The sequence below is a fragment of the Fundulus heteroclitus genome, unplaced genomic scaffold (genome assembly GCF_011125445.2).
Source record: "Fundulus heteroclitus isolate FHET01 unplaced genomic scaffold, MU-UCD_Fhet_4.1 scaffold_324, whole genome shotgun sequence".
Lineage (NCBI taxonomy): Eukaryota > Metazoa > Chordata > Actinopteri > Cyprinodontiformes > Fundulidae > Fundulus > Fundulus heteroclitus.
This window is the reverse complement of record NW_023396734.1, coordinates 74,483-96,279: the sequence shown is the minus strand read 5'-3', so window position 1 is coordinate 96,279 and position 21,797 is coordinate 74,483. Positions and strand designations below refer to the sequence as shown.

Genomic DNA, 21,797 nt, shown 5'->3' with positions numbered 1-21,797 from the left:
ATGGAGCAGAACCAGCTGGACCGAGAAACCTTGTCCTGTTCGATCTGTCTGGATCTACTGAAGGATCCGGTGACTATTCCCTGTGGACACAGCTACTGTATGAAGTGTATTAAAAACTTCTGGGATGAAGAGGATCACAAAGGAATCCACAGCTGCCCTCAGTGCAGGGAGACCTTCACACCGAGGCCCGTTCTGAAGAAAAGCACCATGTTAGCAGCTTTAGTGGAGCAGCTGAAGAAGACTGGACTCCAAGCTGCTCCTGCTGATCTCTGCTATGCTGGACCTGAAGATGTGGCCTGTGATTTCTGCTCTGGAAGAAAACTGAAAGCCATCAAGTCCTGTTTAGTCTGTCTGGCCTCTTTCTGTGAGAAACACCTTCAGCCTCATTATGATTCAGCTGCATTTAAGAAACACAAGCTGGTGGAGCCCTCCAAGAACCTCCAGGAGAACATCTGCTCTCGTCATGATGAGGTGATGAAGATGTTCTGTCGTACTGATCAGAAGTGTATCTGTCTTATCTGTTTAATGGAAGAACATAAAGGCCACGACACAGTGTCAGCTGCAGCAGAAAGGACTGAGAGGCAGAGAGAGCTGGAGGTGAGACGAGAAAACATCCAGCAGAGAATCCAGGACAGAGAGAAAGATGTGAAGCTGCTTCAACAGGAGCTGGAGGCCATCAAGCACTCTGCTGATAAAACAGTGGAGGACAGTGAGAAGATCTTCACTCAGCTGATCCGTCTCATCCAGAAAAGAAGCTCTGATGTGAAGCAGCAGATCAGATCCCAGCAGGAAACTGAAGGGAGTCGAGTCAAAGAGCTTCAGGAGAAGCTGGAGCAGGAGATCACTGAGCTGAAGAGGAAAGACGCTGAGCTGAAGCAGCTCTCAGACACAGAGGATCACAACCAGTTTCTCCACAACTACCCCTCACTGTCAGCACTCAGTGAGTCTACACACTCATCCAGCATCAAGATCCGTCCTCTGAGCTACTTTGAGGATGTGACAGCAGCTGTGTCAGAGCTCAGAGATCAACTACAGGACATCCTGAGAGACGCATGGACAAACATCTCACTGAGACTCACTGAGGTGGATGTTTTACTGTCAGAACCAGAACCAAAGAGCAGAGCTGGATTCTTGAGATATTCATGTGAAATCACACTGGATCCAAACACAGCAAACAGTCGTCTGTTACTATCAGAGGGGAACAGGAAGGTGACATTTATGAATCAACCTCAGTCTGATTCTAGTCATCCAGACAGATTCACTGATTATCTTCAGGTTCTGAGTAGAGAGAGTCTGACTGGACGTTGTTACTGGGAGGTGGAGAGGAGAGGAATAGTTTATGTAGCAGTCGCATACAAGAATATCAGCAGAACAGGAGAAGGGAATGAATGTTTATTTGGAGCTAATGACAAATCTTGGGCATTATATTGTTCCCAAGGAGGTTATAAATTTGGTCACAACAACATCTGGACCTCCATCTCAGGTCCTGGTTCCTCCAGAGTAGGAGTGTACCTGGATCACAGAGCAGGTATTCTGTCCTTCTACAGCGTCTCTGAAACCATGACTCTCCTCCACAGAGTCCAGACCACCTTCACTCAGCCGCTACATGCTGGAGTTTATGTTTATTATGGAGGTTCTGCTGAGTTCTGTAAACCCAAATAGACAGAATCCACTGAAGGTTCAGTGAGTTTGATTCTGGTTTTTAAATCTCCAGCAGATTATTTTCTTGATCGTTGTTGTTTTATGTCTAAACAGCACAGAAATCAATAGTCAGAGATTGTCAGCACTTGTTTTCCTTCAGAATTGATGTTCTGGTTCTGTTGGGTTTGTTCATTTCTCATCATTGTTTTCTAAACCAGCTGATAAGCACCAGAATATTTGTTGTTTTTCCTCCTTGTTGCTTTTAGCAGCAAAAACTGTGAACTCAGCAATAAAATGTCGAATGATTCCCCAGGTTTAAAAAGTGGAACCGGTTCTTTGATCCGGTTCTGGTTTGGACCCGTTTTGTTGAGTCCAGACACACATGAGACAACAGATATCATCTAATATTGCAAAATTCTCATCTGATAATTGTCATATTTTGAATGTTTTATTATGTTTGATCATTATTTTAAAACATCTTTTAGGTGAATAACATCAAAACTACAAAATCACCACAACTCTAATTAGTATTTCAGTAAAAATGACAATGCAGCTGTACAATATAGTTTTATTTGAAACTTAAAATTTACAGGATGTGTTTAGCAGCAAAATCTGTAATGAAGAGATATAATGTGAATTTATGGTGTTTTATTGAATGAAGTGTTACAGATTTATACCACAATTATGAACTAAATCTAATATTTGTGATGATCATTAATGTGATTTCAATAAATAAAGACTTTAAGTATTAAAGTGAGACATTGTTTCTATCCACTGAGTCACTTTATTTTATTTTTGTTGGCATTAAACTGTTTTTTTAACATAATCTTTTTTAACCATATTCTTTTTACTTTTCTGTATTTCAGATATTTTCTGACCCAAACTCTTTGAAACACTTTCCACTTGTTTTTGGACCAGAACTGCAGGGATTTAAAGCTGATTTTTGCTGCTTTTCATTCTAATTCAGTTGATCTTGAACTCTTTTTGCTGGTGGAAACATTTCTTTGCTTCAGTTTGCAGACAGCAGCAGTAAAGTGTGACTGAATATCCAAACCCAGAAGCTATGGCTCTCCACAGAACCTGGCTTTGTTCTGCTGAAGAGAGGAAACCTTCATGTCAGCGTCCTGCTGTGAATAAACATGCTCTACAGATCTGAGGTCAGATTCACCAGCAGCTTGAAATTAACTGATTGTTGCTCGTCTTGCTGCTGTGACTCATGCAGCCTGTGGAAAACACAGCAGAACTGCTCCTTATTCCAACACCAAACACATTTAATCCCACTTTGGATCGTCTCACCAGAACAGACACACAGACTTTGTTCTGATGAAGCGTTTCAAACACCCACAAACAGCAGAATGTCCCATTTCCCTTGAACGCAGCTTCTGCTGAGTGTTTTCCAGGCAGAAAGCTGAGCAGGTGATGGAGAAGGTGTTGCATCGCTCCTCAGAGATTGGACTTGTTCTGAAGACGCAGAACCAGAGAGACGCTGCCAGAATCCTCCCAACAGTCCAACACTAATGAGCAAAAGGTGCTGCCATAAAAACTGAAGTTGTTTTTACCATCATCAAGTAGAAACAACATCAGGACCAGACGTCTGAGGAAGAGCTTCCACATCAGAGGAGGATCTCTGAAACTTATGACTTCCTGTTCAGGGTAGAAGTAGACCAGCTATGTCACTAGAAATACACGATATATCTGCCGTAAAATCAGAAGCTAGCTGAATATTTCAATATCTGTTGTATATTTATCGGTTCTTCGTTTTGAAAAATGTCATGATGACATTACACTGAGCTTAATTGGATGCTTTTTCAACAGATTGTGTTTCATTAATAATCAGACTCTATGACCCCAAAGCAGTATGAAAACAGGGAACAATGTTACAACAAATGATCAAACAGTCTATTCATTTAAAAACCATATTTGCTAGTTTAGAACACTGTAACCCTTCACAAATGATCCATTAGTAATTTTTACAAAGTTCTCCTTTTTAATACTTTTGTATTTTATTCCTTCCTTGATGCATGACTTAGATTAGATTTCCTTCAGTCAGCATGTTTGCCTCAAAAAACTCTGTAGATGTAAATAAGTTTGTTGAAATTATTTAATTTGACCTTCACTGTATAAAGTCACTTTCCAAGTGTTCTGAAAACAGAATTATAGTCCGAAAACTACAGTATAGAAAAATGCTTTAAAAAGGATGTACATGAAATGATTTTGTTTATCGTGAATCACTTTGATTTTAATGTCTGTGAAAGGTGCTATGCAAATACATTTTTCTCACTTTTGTAACTTACAACCTTAATATGGGAAATAAATTCAACTTTATTATAAATACTTCATGTCTGGATTTTCAAAGCCTCCAGAGTAATAAATAAAACTGGCAGATCATTTTGTGTCAAAATTGTTGAAATGTTTATTTAAATGAAAGTCATGACATAAACATAATTTTAAAACTTAAAAAAACCTGACATACATTTTGCTGAACAGAAAAAGAGGAATAGTGAAGAAAGTGCTTTATTTGTTTAAAAAAATGGATCCCCATGGGTTGAGTGTGGAGCATTCTCAGTTGCGCTTTAATGAGTTAAAGGGTCTCTGATAAAACACTTTTATTTCTATCAATGACATCACTGTTTGAGCCCTGAACCGTGTGTTTGTGTAAAAATACGAAGGGCTCCTCTCTGTGATATTTCCAGCTGGAGTGGCGTCTCCAGATAAAGTCGGCGAGGCGGGAGTGCAGAAATGAGGCTGCTGCTGCTGCTGCTCTGTCTGAAGGGACCAGTTTCATCCCAGTGAACACAGGTTAAATAAATTTAATACCTACTATAATTAAAATTTTGAAAATATGCTTGTTTCCTGGTAAAAGGGAAATAACCAGCAGCCTTTCCAATTAGCATCAGTCCTGGTAGAGACGTGTTTTAGCCTGAAAAGAAATCCATATTCTACTGCAATTAATTACCTTATAAAATCAACATAACTTTAACACTTTTGATAATTTATTTATAATTTAAGTTGATTATTTAGGTCAGTCAGGTGTGCCAATCATTAGTCAGCAAATGGTGACGACAGAACAGCTGTTAAATTTGCCCACATTTACGGTCAGAGCAGAAAAAAAGACTCTTTCTGTCTTACCATCACAAATGTAAACATGATGGCGGATCTTTACCTGAAACCTTTTGCCTTGGTGAACTGGTGTGAAACAAAGGATGACTGTTGCTCACTATTAACTACAGACAAGGACCTGCGATGTTGTGGGCCTGTTTTTCTCCAAAGATCAAAGTACCAGGACATTAGCAATGAATCTGGTGTTTCCTCTGCAACTAAACTAAGATCTGGTTTGGCCAAAATAACAGAAATAATTCACCAGACACAAAATCAACGTTCTTCCAAGGCCATCTCTGTCCCCAGACCTAAACACTGTAGAGAGCTGAAGAGACCATCATAGAGGATTATACATAACTTCATAAATTAACCAATGTTATTGGTTCCTACATTTTTCTATGTGAGATCATTCTGCTTCAAAAATATGAATTTATCATAAGGCTTTCTACACATCTTTATCAGAGCTGGCAATAATTGTAGAGGGTGATGTGTTTTAAAAAAGGTCTTGTTCAAAAGGACTGCGTGTGCTACTCCTGGTGACCACTAGAGGGAAGCACAGCCACGGATCTGAGAGCTCTGTTTATAGTGAGAGGAAACTTTCACCTGAAACCTATTTATTTACCCAAGTTTCCTCTTGTTCTATCATATTAGGCTCAGAAAATATAGTTCCTTTTGATTTCTAAAAACTTTACCTTGAACTGGCAATTAATCGCAAGTTGATGAAGGAATCTGTCCATTTAACATTTAGAGAATTTAACAAGCACGTATGATCAATGCCACTTGGACAGTTAAGTTTATTTCCCTTGCTAAAGAAAACCCCCAAGGAAACTTCATGCATAAACTTCTTGGGAAACTGGATCTGGATGTTTCTTTTGTGAGCTGGAATAAAACTTAAAGTATTTATTTTTTAAGTGAATTCTCACTCGATTTCCAGATAAATCAACTGACTGAAAACGTCACCCTTTAGGGGCTACGTGGGACCAATTGATTGAATTAAATTTTTGTCTTACTTGATAAATAATTTCGATTTTGTATTAAAAGTAAGCAAACGTCTAGAGCTACATCCCAGAAAGCCCGACTTTTGCTCCGCTTATGGGTGCGCAAATAAAAGGACACTAGGAACCAGATCCTGGGGAATTACCTTCCATAAGTAAGATTGTCTGATAGATAATCCTCATCCTTTACAGTTACAATTTTTCCCGCATAAACACAATATGTGCTAATGGGTAGCAGGGATGGAAGCAGAGAAAAGTACATTAAACACCCTGATTTCTAAAAGATCTGACTGAGTATATATATATATATATATATATATATATATATATATATATATATATATATATATATATATATATATATATTAGTGCTGTCAGTTAAACGCGTTATTAACGGTGTTAACGTAAACCCATTTTAACGCCGACAATTTTTTTGTCGCCGTTAATCGCGCGTCAAAACACACACACCGTTCCCTAATGTTTTTCCCCCCGCCGCGCTCTTCGCACTGTGTTTCTTTTACCCTCGGCGCTTTCCGTAGTTTCAAGAGTGCTAGAAAACTGTAGCAGAACAGACCCGCGCTGCGCTCTTTTACCCTCGGACACATGCGACTTTGGGCTTCTTTTTTCTAAAAGCGCTTCTAAATTGCGGTTGCGGTTTTTTTTGGGCACGTTTCTGAAAGTGAAATAGCTTATTTAGGCTCTAAAATAAGTGACAAAATAGGGGTTATTATGAGACCTGCCTTCACTACATTTGAGTGTATCCAGCTGAAATATCCCTCCGCCATAGGAGCCGACGGTAGTAAAGGCAGACAGAACAACTCTGACCGTATTTTCTGCAGTTTACGGTGCAATAACCGCTGATAACTGCTGAAAGTAGATTACTTGGTGCAGATCACCATTTTAAGCAGACATTGGTTCTGAAGATGAGTTTTTAACATGCTGATAACATTGCAGAAACCCAACCCATAAACCGTACTTTAATGCTTATTCATTTGTTGTCTGTATTTGACAAACTAAGGCTGAATTACGTTGCCAAACGAAGGACCTGGAGTTACTAAACAGTTGCTAAACAGTCTCTTTCAGGGTATTAAGCTCCTGCCCAGTTGCAAGCAAAGTGTAAGACTGGAATGACCTGGAAATTTAAAATCTTTTTCCAGGCTTAAACTCTATGAATTTGGATAGAAATAGCAAGCAAAAATATTCAAAGAAATGATGGTTGTTGGTGTGAAATCTCAGAATTAGATGTGTGTGAGAGAGAGAGAGAGAGAGAGTGAAGAAATGAACAAAACTTATGACTTTATTGAAATGTACAATTTTTATTAATTTATATGTTTATGCATAATACCATGTCTATCTTTGTTTAAGAGGCAAAGAAAATATATCGGCATGAAAACAGGTATTTATTTACACATTTGTTTACACACTGTGTAAACATCAGGGCGTCATGATTAGTCATTTAGTTATCATAGTCCAGAGTTTGGCACCAGGATGTTTTCATTCCAATTATGAAAAGTGCGTGAAAAATAACAAAATAAAAATATTTTTGTACAAGCATGTATTTTAATAGTGTCATTTATTGCAAAATTGCATATTAAAAATGCCCAAACAGGCTATTACACTTTCAGAAATAAAAGGATAAAATATGCGATTAATTTGCGATTAATCTCGAGTTAACTATCGACATTATGCGATTAATCGCGATAAAAATGTTTAATCGTTTGACAGCACTAATATATGTATATATATATATATATATATATATATATATATATATATATATATATATATATATATACAAACAAACAAGATGGTGCTAAATTACTGGACGGACATGATTTATGGGTAAAAATAATAATATACAGTATAATATACAGATTTTGAATGAGCTGCCGTCTGCGTCTTCCCACGCCACAACCTCAGACCTCAGCCCTGCGTCAGCCTCTCAATTATGAAACCTGAGAAGTGACTAGTGTACTATTCCCACCTAAATAGGCTATTTTATTTATTTATTTGGTATATTTATTTTGGTCATTTTACTGGTCACTTTAGTTTATTCTTTGTCATTATTTAATAACATAACTCAGGTCTCTTAAGTTGTTTTTCTTTAAAAAAGAAATTCAATCTGAAAAACTCACACAGAAAGAAAAGGCAATTAGAAGAATTTTATTGATACGATATTTTAAGAGTTTGGCGCTCAGACCTCGGCAGGAAAAATTCACGCTGAATTATACTTGAATATGCATTAGCAGGCGTATGAGAATAGGGATATTTCCCCCCGGGTCTGAAACTGGTGGTGGAGTGGAGATAAGCAAAGTTTGTTCAGTCCATATGATGATCTGTTTGAGCTAGATGTCCAACTTGATAAACACAGGTTTGCATGAACTGTCCATGATGAGCAAGCATGAAGCGACTGTGGAGAGAAAAAACTCCCCCTTGGGAAGAAACCTCTGGCAGAACCAGGCTCAGCATGGTGGTCTTCTGCCGGACCGTTTTAAGGAGTGACAGGGAATTCCATGAGAGTCCAGGAGGAACTACACTCTGATAGGGACGAGGTTGAAGGAGGACCGTAGGAAAGCCAGGCGGAGCTTGGTACGATGGTGGAGAAGGGGATGGAGGTGGGTTGAAACCGGTCGACAGAGTCCAAACCGGACACGCGCAGCCACTGCTTGCTCGCTGAGGAGAAGGCCGAGATGAGGATGTGGAGTTCTTTTTAAGATGAACCCAGGATGCTGATTGGCTTCGAGGAGGAGCAGTTCAAAGCTGATTGCCTTGCGTCGGAGGCGGATGAGTCCCTGATTGATGGAGGTAGGCAATAGAGTTTCTTCAGTCTGAATTTTCGCTTAAGCTGCATTTCTGTTATGGTTAAAAAAGTTGGTTAAATAAAGATTTAATTGGAATTCTGTGTTTGTGTTCTTTATTAAAATTAAATCATTTGGCAATATCATAAAATGTCCACATAAAATATGGTTTTAAATATTTTCAATAATTATCGATATCGATCAATATGCATTTTTTTTATCAATAAGCTTTTTTTCTATATCGTCCAGCCCTAGTGTCACGTAGTTAAACTGACTAGCTGTTGTGGAAACCTTGAGGCGTCCGTCTGGATTCTCAAAGCGGTTTCCTGCCTCTCAATGCTGCGACATCAAATGCCGACGTCTTGAATGTGATGTTTAAACAACTGTGAGTTGAACTAATATTTGCTAACTGCATATTTTAATCCATTTTTGACTTTTATTTCCACATATATTGTGCATGTTTTAGTTTAGTAGCGAGTAGTGTTCCAAGGTTGTTGAATCAGAGAATTACTGTAACAGGGAATTGCCTTTGGTTTAATAATACAAAACAACTGTGGAATAGTAATTGTTTGTGTTCATTCCAATTCACAGTTGCATGGTTGTTCAGAATTCAGAGCTACTTCTTTTCGGAATTAACATCCGATTTTAACACAGAGAAATTCTATTTGGATTGGTGATAAAAAGGGTAATGGTTTAAACTCTAATTGCAGTTATAAGTTGAGTTATCACCGTTGCTGGATAAATCTTATCGGTCAGAGTCCAATCAGATCATTTGTTCCAGCACAACTGAGTTCATAACAGCTAATTAATAAATGCATTAGTAGTATAAATCATTATAAGCTTCTAGCTCTGGCATCACCAGCATTTGAATCATATTTGTTATAGCTAATTTTTGAGTTTGAATGACTTAAAAATTATAATACCAATTTATAATTAATAATCATATTCAATCAGCTTCTGGCATAATGTGTGTATTGTGAAATGTATTAACTTTGATCAGTTTTTTAGTACACATTTATGAAGGTTTAACATGCTTTTAATATGCAATGTTTTTGCTTTAAGGCCGTGTCTGTTGATCAGAAGAAGAGAATGTGAATAAAGTATCAGGAGAGAGTTTCAAGGCCAGTTCCTAGGCAGTGGGAAAGAACAGCAACTCCAGTTCACACGCAGCAGGAGAAAACAACAAGAGAAGATAGTTATTAGGAAGTAAGATAGCAATAAGGTGTGTGTGTCATTCCTTGTGTGACTTTGTGTAGTCTATTTTCTAACATTAATAAAAACAAGCCTAAAGGACCTGTTTTATCAAAACTGCATTTTCTGTTCTGTTTAGAAACATAGACTAAATAATGTGTCCCAAGTCTCAGTAGAACCAAATCTGCTAAATTAATGCTTTGGAGTGCCTTGGAGCAGTACTAAATAAGTGTGGTTCAGAGATGTATTGAGAATAAAAAAAAAAAAGATTGAGAACAACACCATGCAAATAGTTCTGACATAAAATGACAGAACTAAGAATAGAGTAAGTCCTGTGAGTTCAAGAAATCTAAAGGCTTTCTTGAGCCTGGCGACTCACTGCGGTTCTCGACGGGGAACTGTATTTATGCTGGGTTAGAGGCCCGAGGACCTGAGGAACCTCAAATTTTACATAAAAGGTTGAGAGCGAGATGACGCAATACACACTGAATGGATGCGGAGATCTAACAGAGTGACTTGTGAAGCTCCGATTACAGACGTAATAAAGTTCTGATATAACAGAACTAAGAACAGAGTAAAAAGATAAGTTGTGCGGATAACATGTTGTATTAATCTTTGCCCTACAGTCAAAGTGACCTGTTGCCTCTCGGACACAGAGCCAGGAGACAAGATGTCTGTGTATGTAATCCACTGTTACTGAGTGCAAGGCCGAATGCTGCAGCATAACACTGTATGGCTGAAGACTGTCTAGGATGGGCTGTCTTTGTTTTGTCTCCTGCCAAGGCCACGGTGCAGTATTAGGGAGAGCCGAAAGCGAGGTTGGGCAGAAACAGGGGCAGACGCTAGGCTGCAGACGCTAGGCTGCAGACGCTAGGCTGCAGACGCTAGGCTGCAGACGCTAGGCTGCAGACGCTAGGCTGCAGACGCTAGGCTGCAGACGCTAGGCTGCAGACGCTAGGCTGCAGACGCTAGGCTGCAGACGCTAGGCTGCAGCCGCGCGGCGCGAGTATTTTGTCCATGTGTTGCTCTGCTCTGTTTCTCAATAAAGTGCTGGAATTGTAACACTCCACGTCTCCTTCTTCAGTAAATCTCAGGGAAGTCAGTTATCTGTTCAGAACTCCCATAACAATTTGGCGTCAACGAACAAGATCTCCGACCGGCGGGCCAGGGGGTCCGGGGACAGGAGCAGCTTTGGCCGGCCCGGAGAAGTTTATCCGGCCTCTGTTACCCCGAACGGATTTTCAAGGGATGAGGAGGGGCTCCTGATCTCGGGGTGGCTCTGGAGCGTCGGCGCGGGATCAGATTCGAACCTTTCTTTTCATGAGACGGTAAGAGAGATACTTTCTAGCATTTTCTTTAAATGCAATTGCTTAAAGGAAAATTAAGCTTAAATTAAAAAAAAACAAACAAAAAAACCCATTGTTGTTAGAGAAAAAAATACTGAATTTTTTTTAGATAACAGTGCCAATACTGCAAAACTTTAAACCTACAAAATGGAAATTAAGAAAACCTATAAAAATATTAAATAAGTTTAATCTTTGGGGCAAATAAAGTAGGACCCAAAAATACAGACCAGTTTTAAAGCTTTGACATTAAACTAAAATTCAAAATTCAATTAGAATACGTTTTCAGCTGAAATACGGACTCTCCCGCTGGGGGGGAGGAGGGGCAGAGTGATTTTCACCTGGAGAACAGGTGACCGGCTGAGCAGTTTGCAGCTGGTCCATTAAAGTCCTCTTGTCTTGGGTTTGTGCAAGAGGCTGTCCACTTCTGTTGTGGATGAAAGCGGCAGGGATGCTTAAGTCCTTGACTGTTGCGATGATGTTTGCAGCTTTGATAAGTGGGGACCCCGACCATTATACCAAAAAGGCGACCTTCGGATGTGAGGACTTTCATTTAGTTGGTCGATCGTGCTAAGGAAGAGTAAAAAATAATAAAAAACACAAAAAAGGATAAAATAAATAAAAATAATTTAAAAAAAAGTCTGGAAGCAGAAGAGTCCGTGTAATGGGTCAAAGGCAGAGTTCTCGGGGTCCAGCCTTGCCCCATGGTGAGACGTTCGATTTCATGCTGAAAAAGTATGGGCCCGAAAGCATGACATGCATAAATGATTGGATTAAACATGCAGATTTCCCACAAGGGGGGTCATTTAATATGGCAGTACTAAAAAGGATTGAAGACAAAATAAAAGAACAAGAAAATAAATTAGAAACAAAGAAGACAGTCAAACAAAAAGAAATATTGGGAATACGGAGACAACGGGCGTGCCTTAAATGTTGGAAAGATGAAGCTGAGAGACGGCAAAGAAAACAAAATAGTAAACGGTTGGCTGGGAGACTGGATGTGACGGGAAGCGTGTGTGGTCGTGAAGACAATTGCTCTGTCCCCTCCGCTTCTGTCCCTAATGTCCAGAATAACTCTGGCGTTTCTGCAACACACACACACACGCACACACACTAGAGAGAAAACACCTCCTCCATACAAAGCTTCTGGAAAACAGGATTTGTCTAATAACCCTCCTTTCTCTTCTACTTCCATGTATCCTGATCTGAGCGCCCTCACAAGCGTGATGGACCACGACCTCGACTCGTACGCCTTTGGCCCAGGGCAACCACAAGCCAAACCACAACCCCAGCATGTGAGCAGCAGCAGCCACCCAGACGACACATCTTCTGAGGGGGGGGGATCTGCATCAGCATCGGCCCCCACGCAGCAGGCAGCCTTAAAGACTGAGGCCGATACACCAAGAGGGGCTGCTGGGGCGGGTCGCTCCTACGAACTGAGACAAGACATCAAACCTCCTGACCGCTACACGGACATCAGTGCCCCGATGGTTGAAGTTATGGGCCCGAATGGACGAGACCTGGTTTTCAGGGCCTGGACACCACAGGACATTGAAGAGAACGCTAAGTCTCTCCCTGATCACACCCTGTGTGGTGAGAAGTTTGCCACTGCTTTCACTGACTTCTGCAAGGAACTGCGTCCAACGGGCGCTGAGATTCGCAGAGTTTTCACACGCAAACTAAGAGCAACTGAACTGGCAAAGATTCATAACAAACTGCCTGAAATGGGACTGCGAGTTCTTAACGCAGATTGGGATCATGCGGACAATCAAGGGTTCGTGAATGCAGTCAACGGCCTGGCCGCAGAGATTAAGAAAACTTTCCCCACAAAAATCAACATGACAAACATCTACACCTGCAAGCAGAAGGCTGACGAGTCCACAGACGACTTCATCGAAAGAGTGATAGAGTGTGTCACACGTCACAGTGGACAGCCAAAACCTTCCACACTGGGGGTGGACGGTAACATCACAGTTTGGGAAACCCTGGTTTGTGATTCGGTCATTAAAGGACTTCTCCCACAAGTTGCTGAGGCATTCAAAGCAGCCTACGTGGGGTGGGTTGAGGAACCAAAACTGTCCGAAGTCCGGAAACACGCCAGACATGCAGCCAGTCTGGTGGATGAGCAAAAAAGAACAAAAAAGGACAAGACTGAGAAAGAACTGCATCTGGCTGCCATCTCCACGTATCAATACATCGGCAGAGGAGGAAGAGGCCAAGGAGGGAGAGGCAGAGGAGGAAGAAACCGAGAAAGATCCTGGCCAGAACAGGGGAACCAGGGGCAAGAGGATGTCTGTCATCGCTGTGGGAAAAGAGGCCATTGGTGGAGGGACTGTCGGGTTCGTAAGGGTCGCCCTTCGCGGCGTCAGGAAGCAGATTGACGCTGTAAGCCGGAGGGGGGCGAGCCGTCACGCTTGTGGGGTCAACAGATTGGTAATGTACCCCATAGGGGATCTGAAAATGATCTTTCTTTCCCCTCTCCTTCTTTTTCTCACACTGCTTCCACACATAGCAACACTGAGAGCACACACACACACACACATGCAGATAACGGGCTGCAAGCTTTTGCACACACAAACACAGCTGCGAGTGTTGCCTCTCTGCCTGATACAGAGACACACTTGCTGGACAATATCAACACGCACACACATTTGGAATCCTCTGCTTTTCGCAATGAAGTACCTGCTTTGAAATCTTTTGCGGCTGTGTGGAGTCTTGAAAGTGCAGAAAATGAGTGTGTGGACAGTAACATTTTGACTGAACCATTTTTGGAGAAAAGGGTTGAGGAGGTGGTTCCGACTTATGCTCACTTAAGATCTGAAGCATATAGGGCTTTTCCAACTCTGGAACTGGTGGTTGATGGACACAGAATATCCTTTATGGTTGATTCTGGAGCGACATCATCAGTGATCAGAGCAGAGGAGTTTCAAATTCCTCCACGGCTCAGTGGAAACCATGTTTTCTCATTGTCTGCCTCAGGTCAGGTGACAAAAGAGCAGTTTACAAAACCCCTCACCTGCGTAACTCCGGAGGGGAGTTCTTTCAAACACAGTTTTCTGCTATCGTCTCTGTGCCCTGTGAATCTGCTGGGAAGAGATTTGATGATTGAGTTGGGAATCGTGCTGATCTCCACACCAGAAGGTGTTCTGGTGAGCACCAGAGATCAGACAGTGGTCAGTGCTGTGAAATACAGCCCGCAGAACTTGCTTTATGCTTACGAGTGGAAATTTCAGAACTCTCTGTTTAGCGGGCAGCTGATGGAGGAAGTCAAACAGCTTGTAAATCCTCTTTCAGAGACTAAGAGCTCTACTGATCTGAGCTGCACAGCACACACGTCACGGGGCCCAGATGCAGACTTTGAGGAGGCATGGTTCCGGGTGTCATCTGAGAAACTAACCTTTTCCACACTGTATTGGAGTTCCCAATACGCTGCGCTTGCGATCAATTTGGTACCTCAACAGCTAGCATTTTTCAGAGAAAATGGAATCCCACACATTCCATTAACAAAGCCCGTTAAAGGGAAATGGAGTGAATTAACAAATTTTGTCTCACAATGTCAAACGAATTGTGATAGGACTGTGGTACCACAACATTCCAAACTGTAAAAAAAAAAAAAAAAAAAAAAAAAAAGGGACAGAAGAGGACAGAAGGACGACGCGTTGGCATCGTTTTATTCATCATCATTCTACATTCTACACCATCATTCTACACGCCGCATCAAGATGACCTTCTTCAGGACGGCTGAGAAGCTGGCAATATGTTGCCTTATGGTTGCATTCTTACTTATATTAATTACATGGGTTTGTGATCAAAATGATTCTAATGTCCTTAAGCGTGTTTCTACTGTTGCTGTGTTAAATTCAGCTGATCCAACCATCAGTCAGGCTTTTAAGACACCTCATTTGCAAAGAGGGGTAAAACGACATGTTATTGCTCATCATGGCGTGACTGACAATCTCTGGTGGCAATTGGCAGTTACTACTGCTCGAAAGGTTACAAATGGTAGTTGTTATGTTTGCACCCGCTTGCCGCATGCAACTCAGGGGTCATCTTTACTCCAACCATGGCAAGTTAACATCACCACTGTGTTATCATTTTTTTCTGCCTGTACAACAGCGCCCCGTAACAGGTCCTATATCCTTGGGGCTTCTAAACCCCTGAAACATTTTCCCTGGGCAATTAATTTTTCTCATCATTCTGTGCGCTTCCCTTATGGTTTCTCAAATGCTACAAATGTTAGTGTCGCGGGTTCTGTTATGACCCATTCAGTGTCATCACATATGCGGTCAGCACCCCTGTGTTTTGTTCTTCCCTGTGTCAGATCCAGTTTTAATTTGGGCAATGCAGTTAACTGTGACAATACTGTGCCAGCTTCTTGTGCGCTTACAGATAATAGACCTTTATGTGCAGACGACCCATTGAAACCATGGCTAAGACTTTTTAATTTGACCAAATGGGGTTTAAGGGGTGGTGCCTTTTCTTCCCTCCAGGTGTATACTCCATCTCCTGATGGTTGTCCATGTCCTACTAATATGGTATGGGTTTGTGGTCATCGTTCCTACCTGTATCTCCCAAGTAATTGGTGTGGTGCCTGTTATTTGTCTTATCTTATTCCCTCTGTTAGGATAGTTGCGTCTGTACCAGTGGGTGCCCAGAATCGCAGAAAAAGGGGAACCAGGATATCAATGGGACGCGAGATAGCCTCAGCAATTTTTCCTGGGTATGGTGTTGTTAGTAATGCTGAAGCCATTAACAGACTGGCTGCAGATTTAGAGAACTTGACAGCTTTGGTGGATGAGGGATTTCAAAGCTACGCCCCGGAATTGAAGGCTCTAAGATTAACTTCCTTACAGAACTGCATGGCTTTGGACATGTTACTGGCAACACAAGGGGGCGTCTGTAAAGTCATTGACTCAGAGTGCTGTACTTATATCCCAGACTCTTCATCAAACATAACCTCTATCCAGCAACAAATGCATGATTTGTTTAACTCCATGGTTAAAGCTGATTCTCCCTCAGCTGAATATGACGGATGGGCGTGGCTTACAGGGAGTGGATGGCAGTCGATCTTGGTTCGTATTTTCACCCCAGTCCTAGTGGTCATTGCCCTGCTGATTGTTTTGTCGGGCTGCTTAATCCCTCTGGTTAAACGAATGTTAACTTCTGCAGTATCAGTTAGCTTCTTTACAGGTCAACCGGATGCAGAACCTGGTGTTTTCCCCGAGAACCATGCCCAAGAAGTTGAAAGTTCTGATCTTAGTAATGATGATATTTCTGATCTGAGTGATTATGACGATGGTGATTATGATAATAATGATTGTGATGTTAATAATACTTCCTGCTAACATGGAATACTTTTCCTGTGGGTGACTGTTCCTTGAGTTTTATTTAATTTTTTTTAAATGTTCCTGACAATGATTCATTTGATTCAATCCTTTTTATCAGGGGCTATTCCACAGTCATAATGTCAGATGGGGTTTCCTATTTTCCCCTCATTCGTTGTTTGGTCTAATGTCAACTTTGATATAGGCATAGATCTAAGTTTTGATGTGTTACCTCGGTTATGCGTAATCACTTTATTTTGTTATTGGAGTTTTGAATGTTTACCCAATATGATTCTCAATTGTTCTCACTGTCTGTTGAAAGAAAAGGGAATGTTTTCTCACACTAAAGAGCACTGATTTATGCAACCATTGATTTTCCCTTAGGTGGACCTGGGATCTGATTGGCTCTAAAGATCCTTTAATATTAGCTGGTAATGATAACACTTAGATTCAATACAGGGTTTTCGGGCTCAGATTGGCCGAGAGCAGATCTCCCTGGGGGGCTTACCAGTTTTTTGCTACTCCTGTGGGTAGTTTTTTTCGGTTGTTCCCCTGCCCGCACTGAACCTCCTTTGCTCCTGGTGTTGTAAGTTTGGTGTGGTGGATTATTGTCCACTGGAGGGGTAAGTGGAGAAAGGAGTAGGGGGGTATTCAGGGCGGGGTGAGAGTAGACAGATTTGACCTTAATTAGTATACAGGTTTTAGCTTACCTAGTTGAATACACCTAAAATAATGTGCGCATAGGACCTAAAACAGGCCTTACTTTAATTAGATGAACCCTAAATTGTAGGCAAATGCTAAACCTTGATCTTGTGTGATAAAACTCTCCGAAGCATTCATGTTAATCATTACTGAAGTTCCAGCACACATGATTTCTACTTGCATGTTCATGTCACGGGTCTTCTTGTTTTTACTTTGTGGGTGATCACATAGATTATACATATTCTATGCGATCAAGGGGTGGAATGTTGTATTAATCTTTGCCCTACAGTCAAAGTGACCTGTTGCCTCTCGGACACAGAGCCAGGAGACAAGATGTCTGTGTATGTAATCCACTGTTACTGAGTGCAAGGCCGAATGCTGCAGCATAACACTGTATGGCTGACGACTGTCTAGGATGGGCTGTCATTGTTTTGTCTCCTGCCAAGGCCACGGTGCAGTATTAGGGAGAGCCGAAAGCGAGCCCGGGCAGAAACAGGGGCAGACGCTAGGCTGCAGACGCTAAGCTGCAGACGCTAGGCTGCAGACGCTAGGCTGCAGCCGCGCGGCGCGAGTATTTTGTCCATGTGTTGCTCTGCTCTGTTTCTCAATAAAGTGCTGGAATTGTAACACTCTACGTCTCCTTCTTCAGTAAATCTCAGGGAAGTCAGTTATCTGTTCAGAACTCCCATAACATAACACAAGAAAAAAAGTCCTGTGAGTTCAAGAATTTTTTTTTATATAAGAAACCGTGACCAGACGTAGAAACAGGGAGAACAGTATATATGAGCCACGAAGCTGGGGACACAACCGGCAAATCGGACGAGGGATAAAGATAAAAAAAGAGCTGTTAGCTGAACACACAATCAGCTATAAGACTAATTTAGCAAAAAAAACCACCAAGATTTTTTTTCACCAGCCACCACTGGAAACGAGGTTGTTTATTTAGGCATAACCACCACAAAAGAACAAAAGAAACCATAGCTCCTTAAATTTTGATCCTTTAACTCTAAAAGCTAAAAAGAAACTTAATCAGTGGTCTGTGATTACAGACTCCACCCAACAGATCACCTCATCCTCAGTGACAACTCTTTCCATACATGAGAGAGATGTTAACAAACTCTTCAGAAGACAGAACCCCAGGAAAGCTGCTGGACCAGACTCTGTCTCTCCATCCACCCTGAAGCACTGTGCTGATCAGCTGTCTCCAGTGTTCACAGACATTTTTAACACCTCACTACCGACATGTCACGTGCCAGCCTGCTTTAAAGCCTCCACCATTATCCCTGTTCCAAAGAAGCCAAGGACCACAGGACTTAATGACTTTAGACCCGTCGCTCTGACCTCTGTGGTTATGAAGTCCTTTGACCGCCTCGTGCTTTCACACCTTAAATAAATCACCGATCCCCTCCTGGACCCCCTACAGTTTGCCTACAGAGCCAACAGGTCTGCAGACGACGCTGTCAACCTGGCCCTTCACTACATCCTCCAGCACCTGGACTCTGCAGGAACTTATGCCAGGATCCTGTTTGTGGATTTCAGCTCTGCCTTCAACACAACCATCCAAGCCCTGCTTCAGGAGAAGCTCTCCCAGCTGAATGTGCCCGACTCCACCTGCAGGTGGATCACAGACTTCCAGTCTGAAAGGAAGCAGCACGTGAAGCTGGGAAAACATGACTCTGACTCACAGCTCATCAGCACTGGTTCCCCCCAAGGCTGTGTTCTTTCTCCTCTGCTCTTCTCCCTGTACACCAACAGCTGCACCTCCAGTCATGAGTCTGTCAAGCTCCTGAAGTTCGCGGACGACACCACTCTCATCGGACTTATCTCTGATGGTGACGAGTCCGCCTACAGGTGGGAGGCTGACCATCTGGCGACCTGGTGCAAGGAGAACAACCTGGAGCTCAACGCTGTAAAAACAGTGGAGATGGTTGTGGACTTCAGGAAGAACTCAGCCCCAGCTACGCCCATCACCCTCTGTGACTACACCATGGACTCTGTGGAGTCTTTCCGCTTCCTGGGAACTATCATCTCCCAGGACCTAAAGTGGGAGCTGAACATCAACTCCCTCACCAAGAAAGCCCAGCAGAGGATGTACTTCCTGAAGAAGGCAGCTGAAGAAATTCAACCTGCCAAGGACAATGATGGTGCAGTTCTACTCCTCCATCATTGAGTCCATCCTCACCTCCTCCATCACCATCTGGTACGCTGGTGCCACCACTAAGGACAAGAGCAGACTGAAGCGTGTCATCCGGTCTGCAGAGAAGGGGATTGGCTGCAATCTTCCATCTCTCCAGGACCTGTACACCTCCAGGACTCTGAGGCGTGCAGGGAAGATTGTGGCTGATCCCTCGCACCCCAGTCATGGACTATTTCAGTCACTTCCGTCTGGCAGGAGGCTGCGGTCCATCAGGACCAAAACCTCACGCCACACGAACATCCGCTAGCAGTTTACTAAAAAGGCCAAAAGCCGTCCATGACACTTGACACTGCCTCTCTCCCTCCTCCGTTCAGGACCTACAAGCTACACATAAGTAGCATCTCCAAACCTTCTGCGTTACATTAACGCACAGTCTACGTGTATATAGCTCTAGATTCTGTATATATATATATATATATATATATATATATATTAGGGCTGGGCAAGTTAACTCATTAGACTATTAGCGGTGATATTTTCTTTAACGCGCATTAACGCATGTTGCTCACATGCTTTTATTATGTGAAGGTCTGTTGCTGCGGTGTAGGGGTTTGAATCAGAACAGTAGGTGGCGATAATGCACCAATAACCTCGCTGTCAGCCAAACCTCGGATTCAAAGAAGAAGAAAGGTGCTGGCTGGAAAAAAACAAAGCGACATGCGGAAGGCGGTGTTTCCCGCAGGAATTTGCTTAGGCGAGGCGGTGAGTTGGCGGCCGGAACAAGTTTTGTGCTGAGCGGAGCGGGGTCTGCATCGACGCTGTCGGTGAAGTCGCTTCTCGTTTTAAAGTATCCATGTATTTTTGCCTGTTTTTCCCTGCCATTCTCTATATGCACGCGAGAAAGCAACAACAAAAAACCGCGTGTTAACGTCAAATAAAAGCAAGCAACGCAAGCATATCGAGTTAGCAAGCATTTCAGTTTAAAGTTCTTCCAGCATCGAATATGACAGAAACAAGTTAGTTGTAACCACTGCCAAGTTAAACTTTGGTATTGAATATAAAATGGTAATGCTGCTCCCTGCGGTTACCTCAGAAATTGCCTGTTTTTGGTAGATTTTTTCCCAATAAAGAGAATTCCCTGTCAGTGGCAATAAGCTTTAATTTATTATTATTGCTATATTTTGTTTTACATGTTTAAGTTGAGCTTTACACTAAATATGTGTTACTGATAAGTGCTACAAATGTTACAACACTTTTGTTCATATGGCAGCAGAACATTAAAATAAAAGTGCTCTTTACACCACTTTTGAATTCATTCTTGGAGTTTGTAAATACAATGCGATTAATTGCGATTAATCACGATTAATCAGGCAAATTAGGCGATTAATCACAATTAAATATTTTAATCGTTGCCCAGCCCTAATATATATATATATATATATATATATATATATATATATATATATATATATATATATATATATATATATATATATATATATATATGTCACCCTCTGGACCAAATCCTGACTGACAGGGATTGATTATTGACTTTTGTTAGGTTCTGTTTCTCCGCCTTCTTTTAGGAAACAGACCTCACGTTCTCAGTAAAGGTACCAGATTTGAGGCGTTTTCTGACCACAAGGTCACAATTTTGATTATGTGATTGTTTTAGTTACTTTGGGGCTCCATCATTTTGCGAAAACATATCATTGTCAAAGAAACGGCAAACAAGCTCATTCCCCTGGATGAGAAGGAATCCTATAGTTGGACCAGGTCAAGATGCTTCATTGCTGGCACCTAAAATAGTTCTCCATCCTTTCTGGGCCATTGACAACTCTTGACTTGTCCATTTTGATTAAGCTCTGCGCTGGTGGCAACACTTTTTTTGGGAGAAACTTGTGTAACTTCCTAGATGTCCTGAATTGTTCTTCACTGCAGCTTAACCCGTCGGCCCAAATTTCTTGACCTCCATGAAAAACCCTCCCTGAACTAATTCAATGGTCACGTTTGTCTGTAGCTCAACATAAAGCGAGTTAACATACATTGCACCGTCTTAGAGAAACTCTCAGCTTCTCTACACTCAAACTTGTTACTGTCTCACCAGAACTATGGCAAAAAAAATCTTGTTTTCATGGTTGCAGTCCTTTGCTTTGTCTTTGTACTAAAAGGTGCTATAAAAATTCATTTGCCTTGCATGGTGACCAGTTGCCAAAGTATTTTTATTTGTAACACATTTAAGTAACAAGACAATTGTAAGTGCTATAAAAGAACAGAACAAAGAAAAGTATACCCCCCACCTCCCCAGAAAAAAAATATATAATTGAAAACTGCAAAAAAACATTTTAGTTAGCTGATGGACGCTGAGTGCTGCATGGTCACCTTTTCTGCGCTCTGGGGTTGGAGAGCTGCCTTTCAGCACCTGGAGGCGGGTGTAGCCTCTTTCCCCTGCAGGTTATGGCAGAATGTAAAGCTCAGAGTCTAAAGCGGTATATAGGCCAGTCATCATCATTGACCACACTGCAAAAACGGATCTAAAAATAAGTAAAATGTTCTTAAAGTTAGTG

The 21,797-nt window shown here is 41.7% G+C and overlaps 1 protein-coding gene across 2 annotated transcripts; it reads left to right on the top strand.

Moving 5' to 3' along the window:
- On the top strand, nt 1–3,443 carry LOC118559596 (tripartite motif-containing protein 16-like). Of its 2 annotated transcripts, XM_036130285.1 has the most exons (2): nt 1–1,618; nt 2,856–3,443. In XM_036130285.1, the coding sequence occupies exons 1-2, from the start codon at nt 1–3 to the stop codon at nt 2,963–2,965; spliced, it is 1,728 nt and encodes a 575-aa protein (XP_035986178.1). In that variant the 3' UTR covers nt 2,966–3,443. The 2 variants fall into 2 exon arrangements, with proteins under 2 accessions (XP_035986178.1, XP_035986179.1); XM_036130286.1 differs by lacking the exon at nt 2,856–3,443 and having other exon boundaries at nt 1–1,963.
- Nucleotides 3,444–21,797: the final 18,354 nt, after the last annotated feature.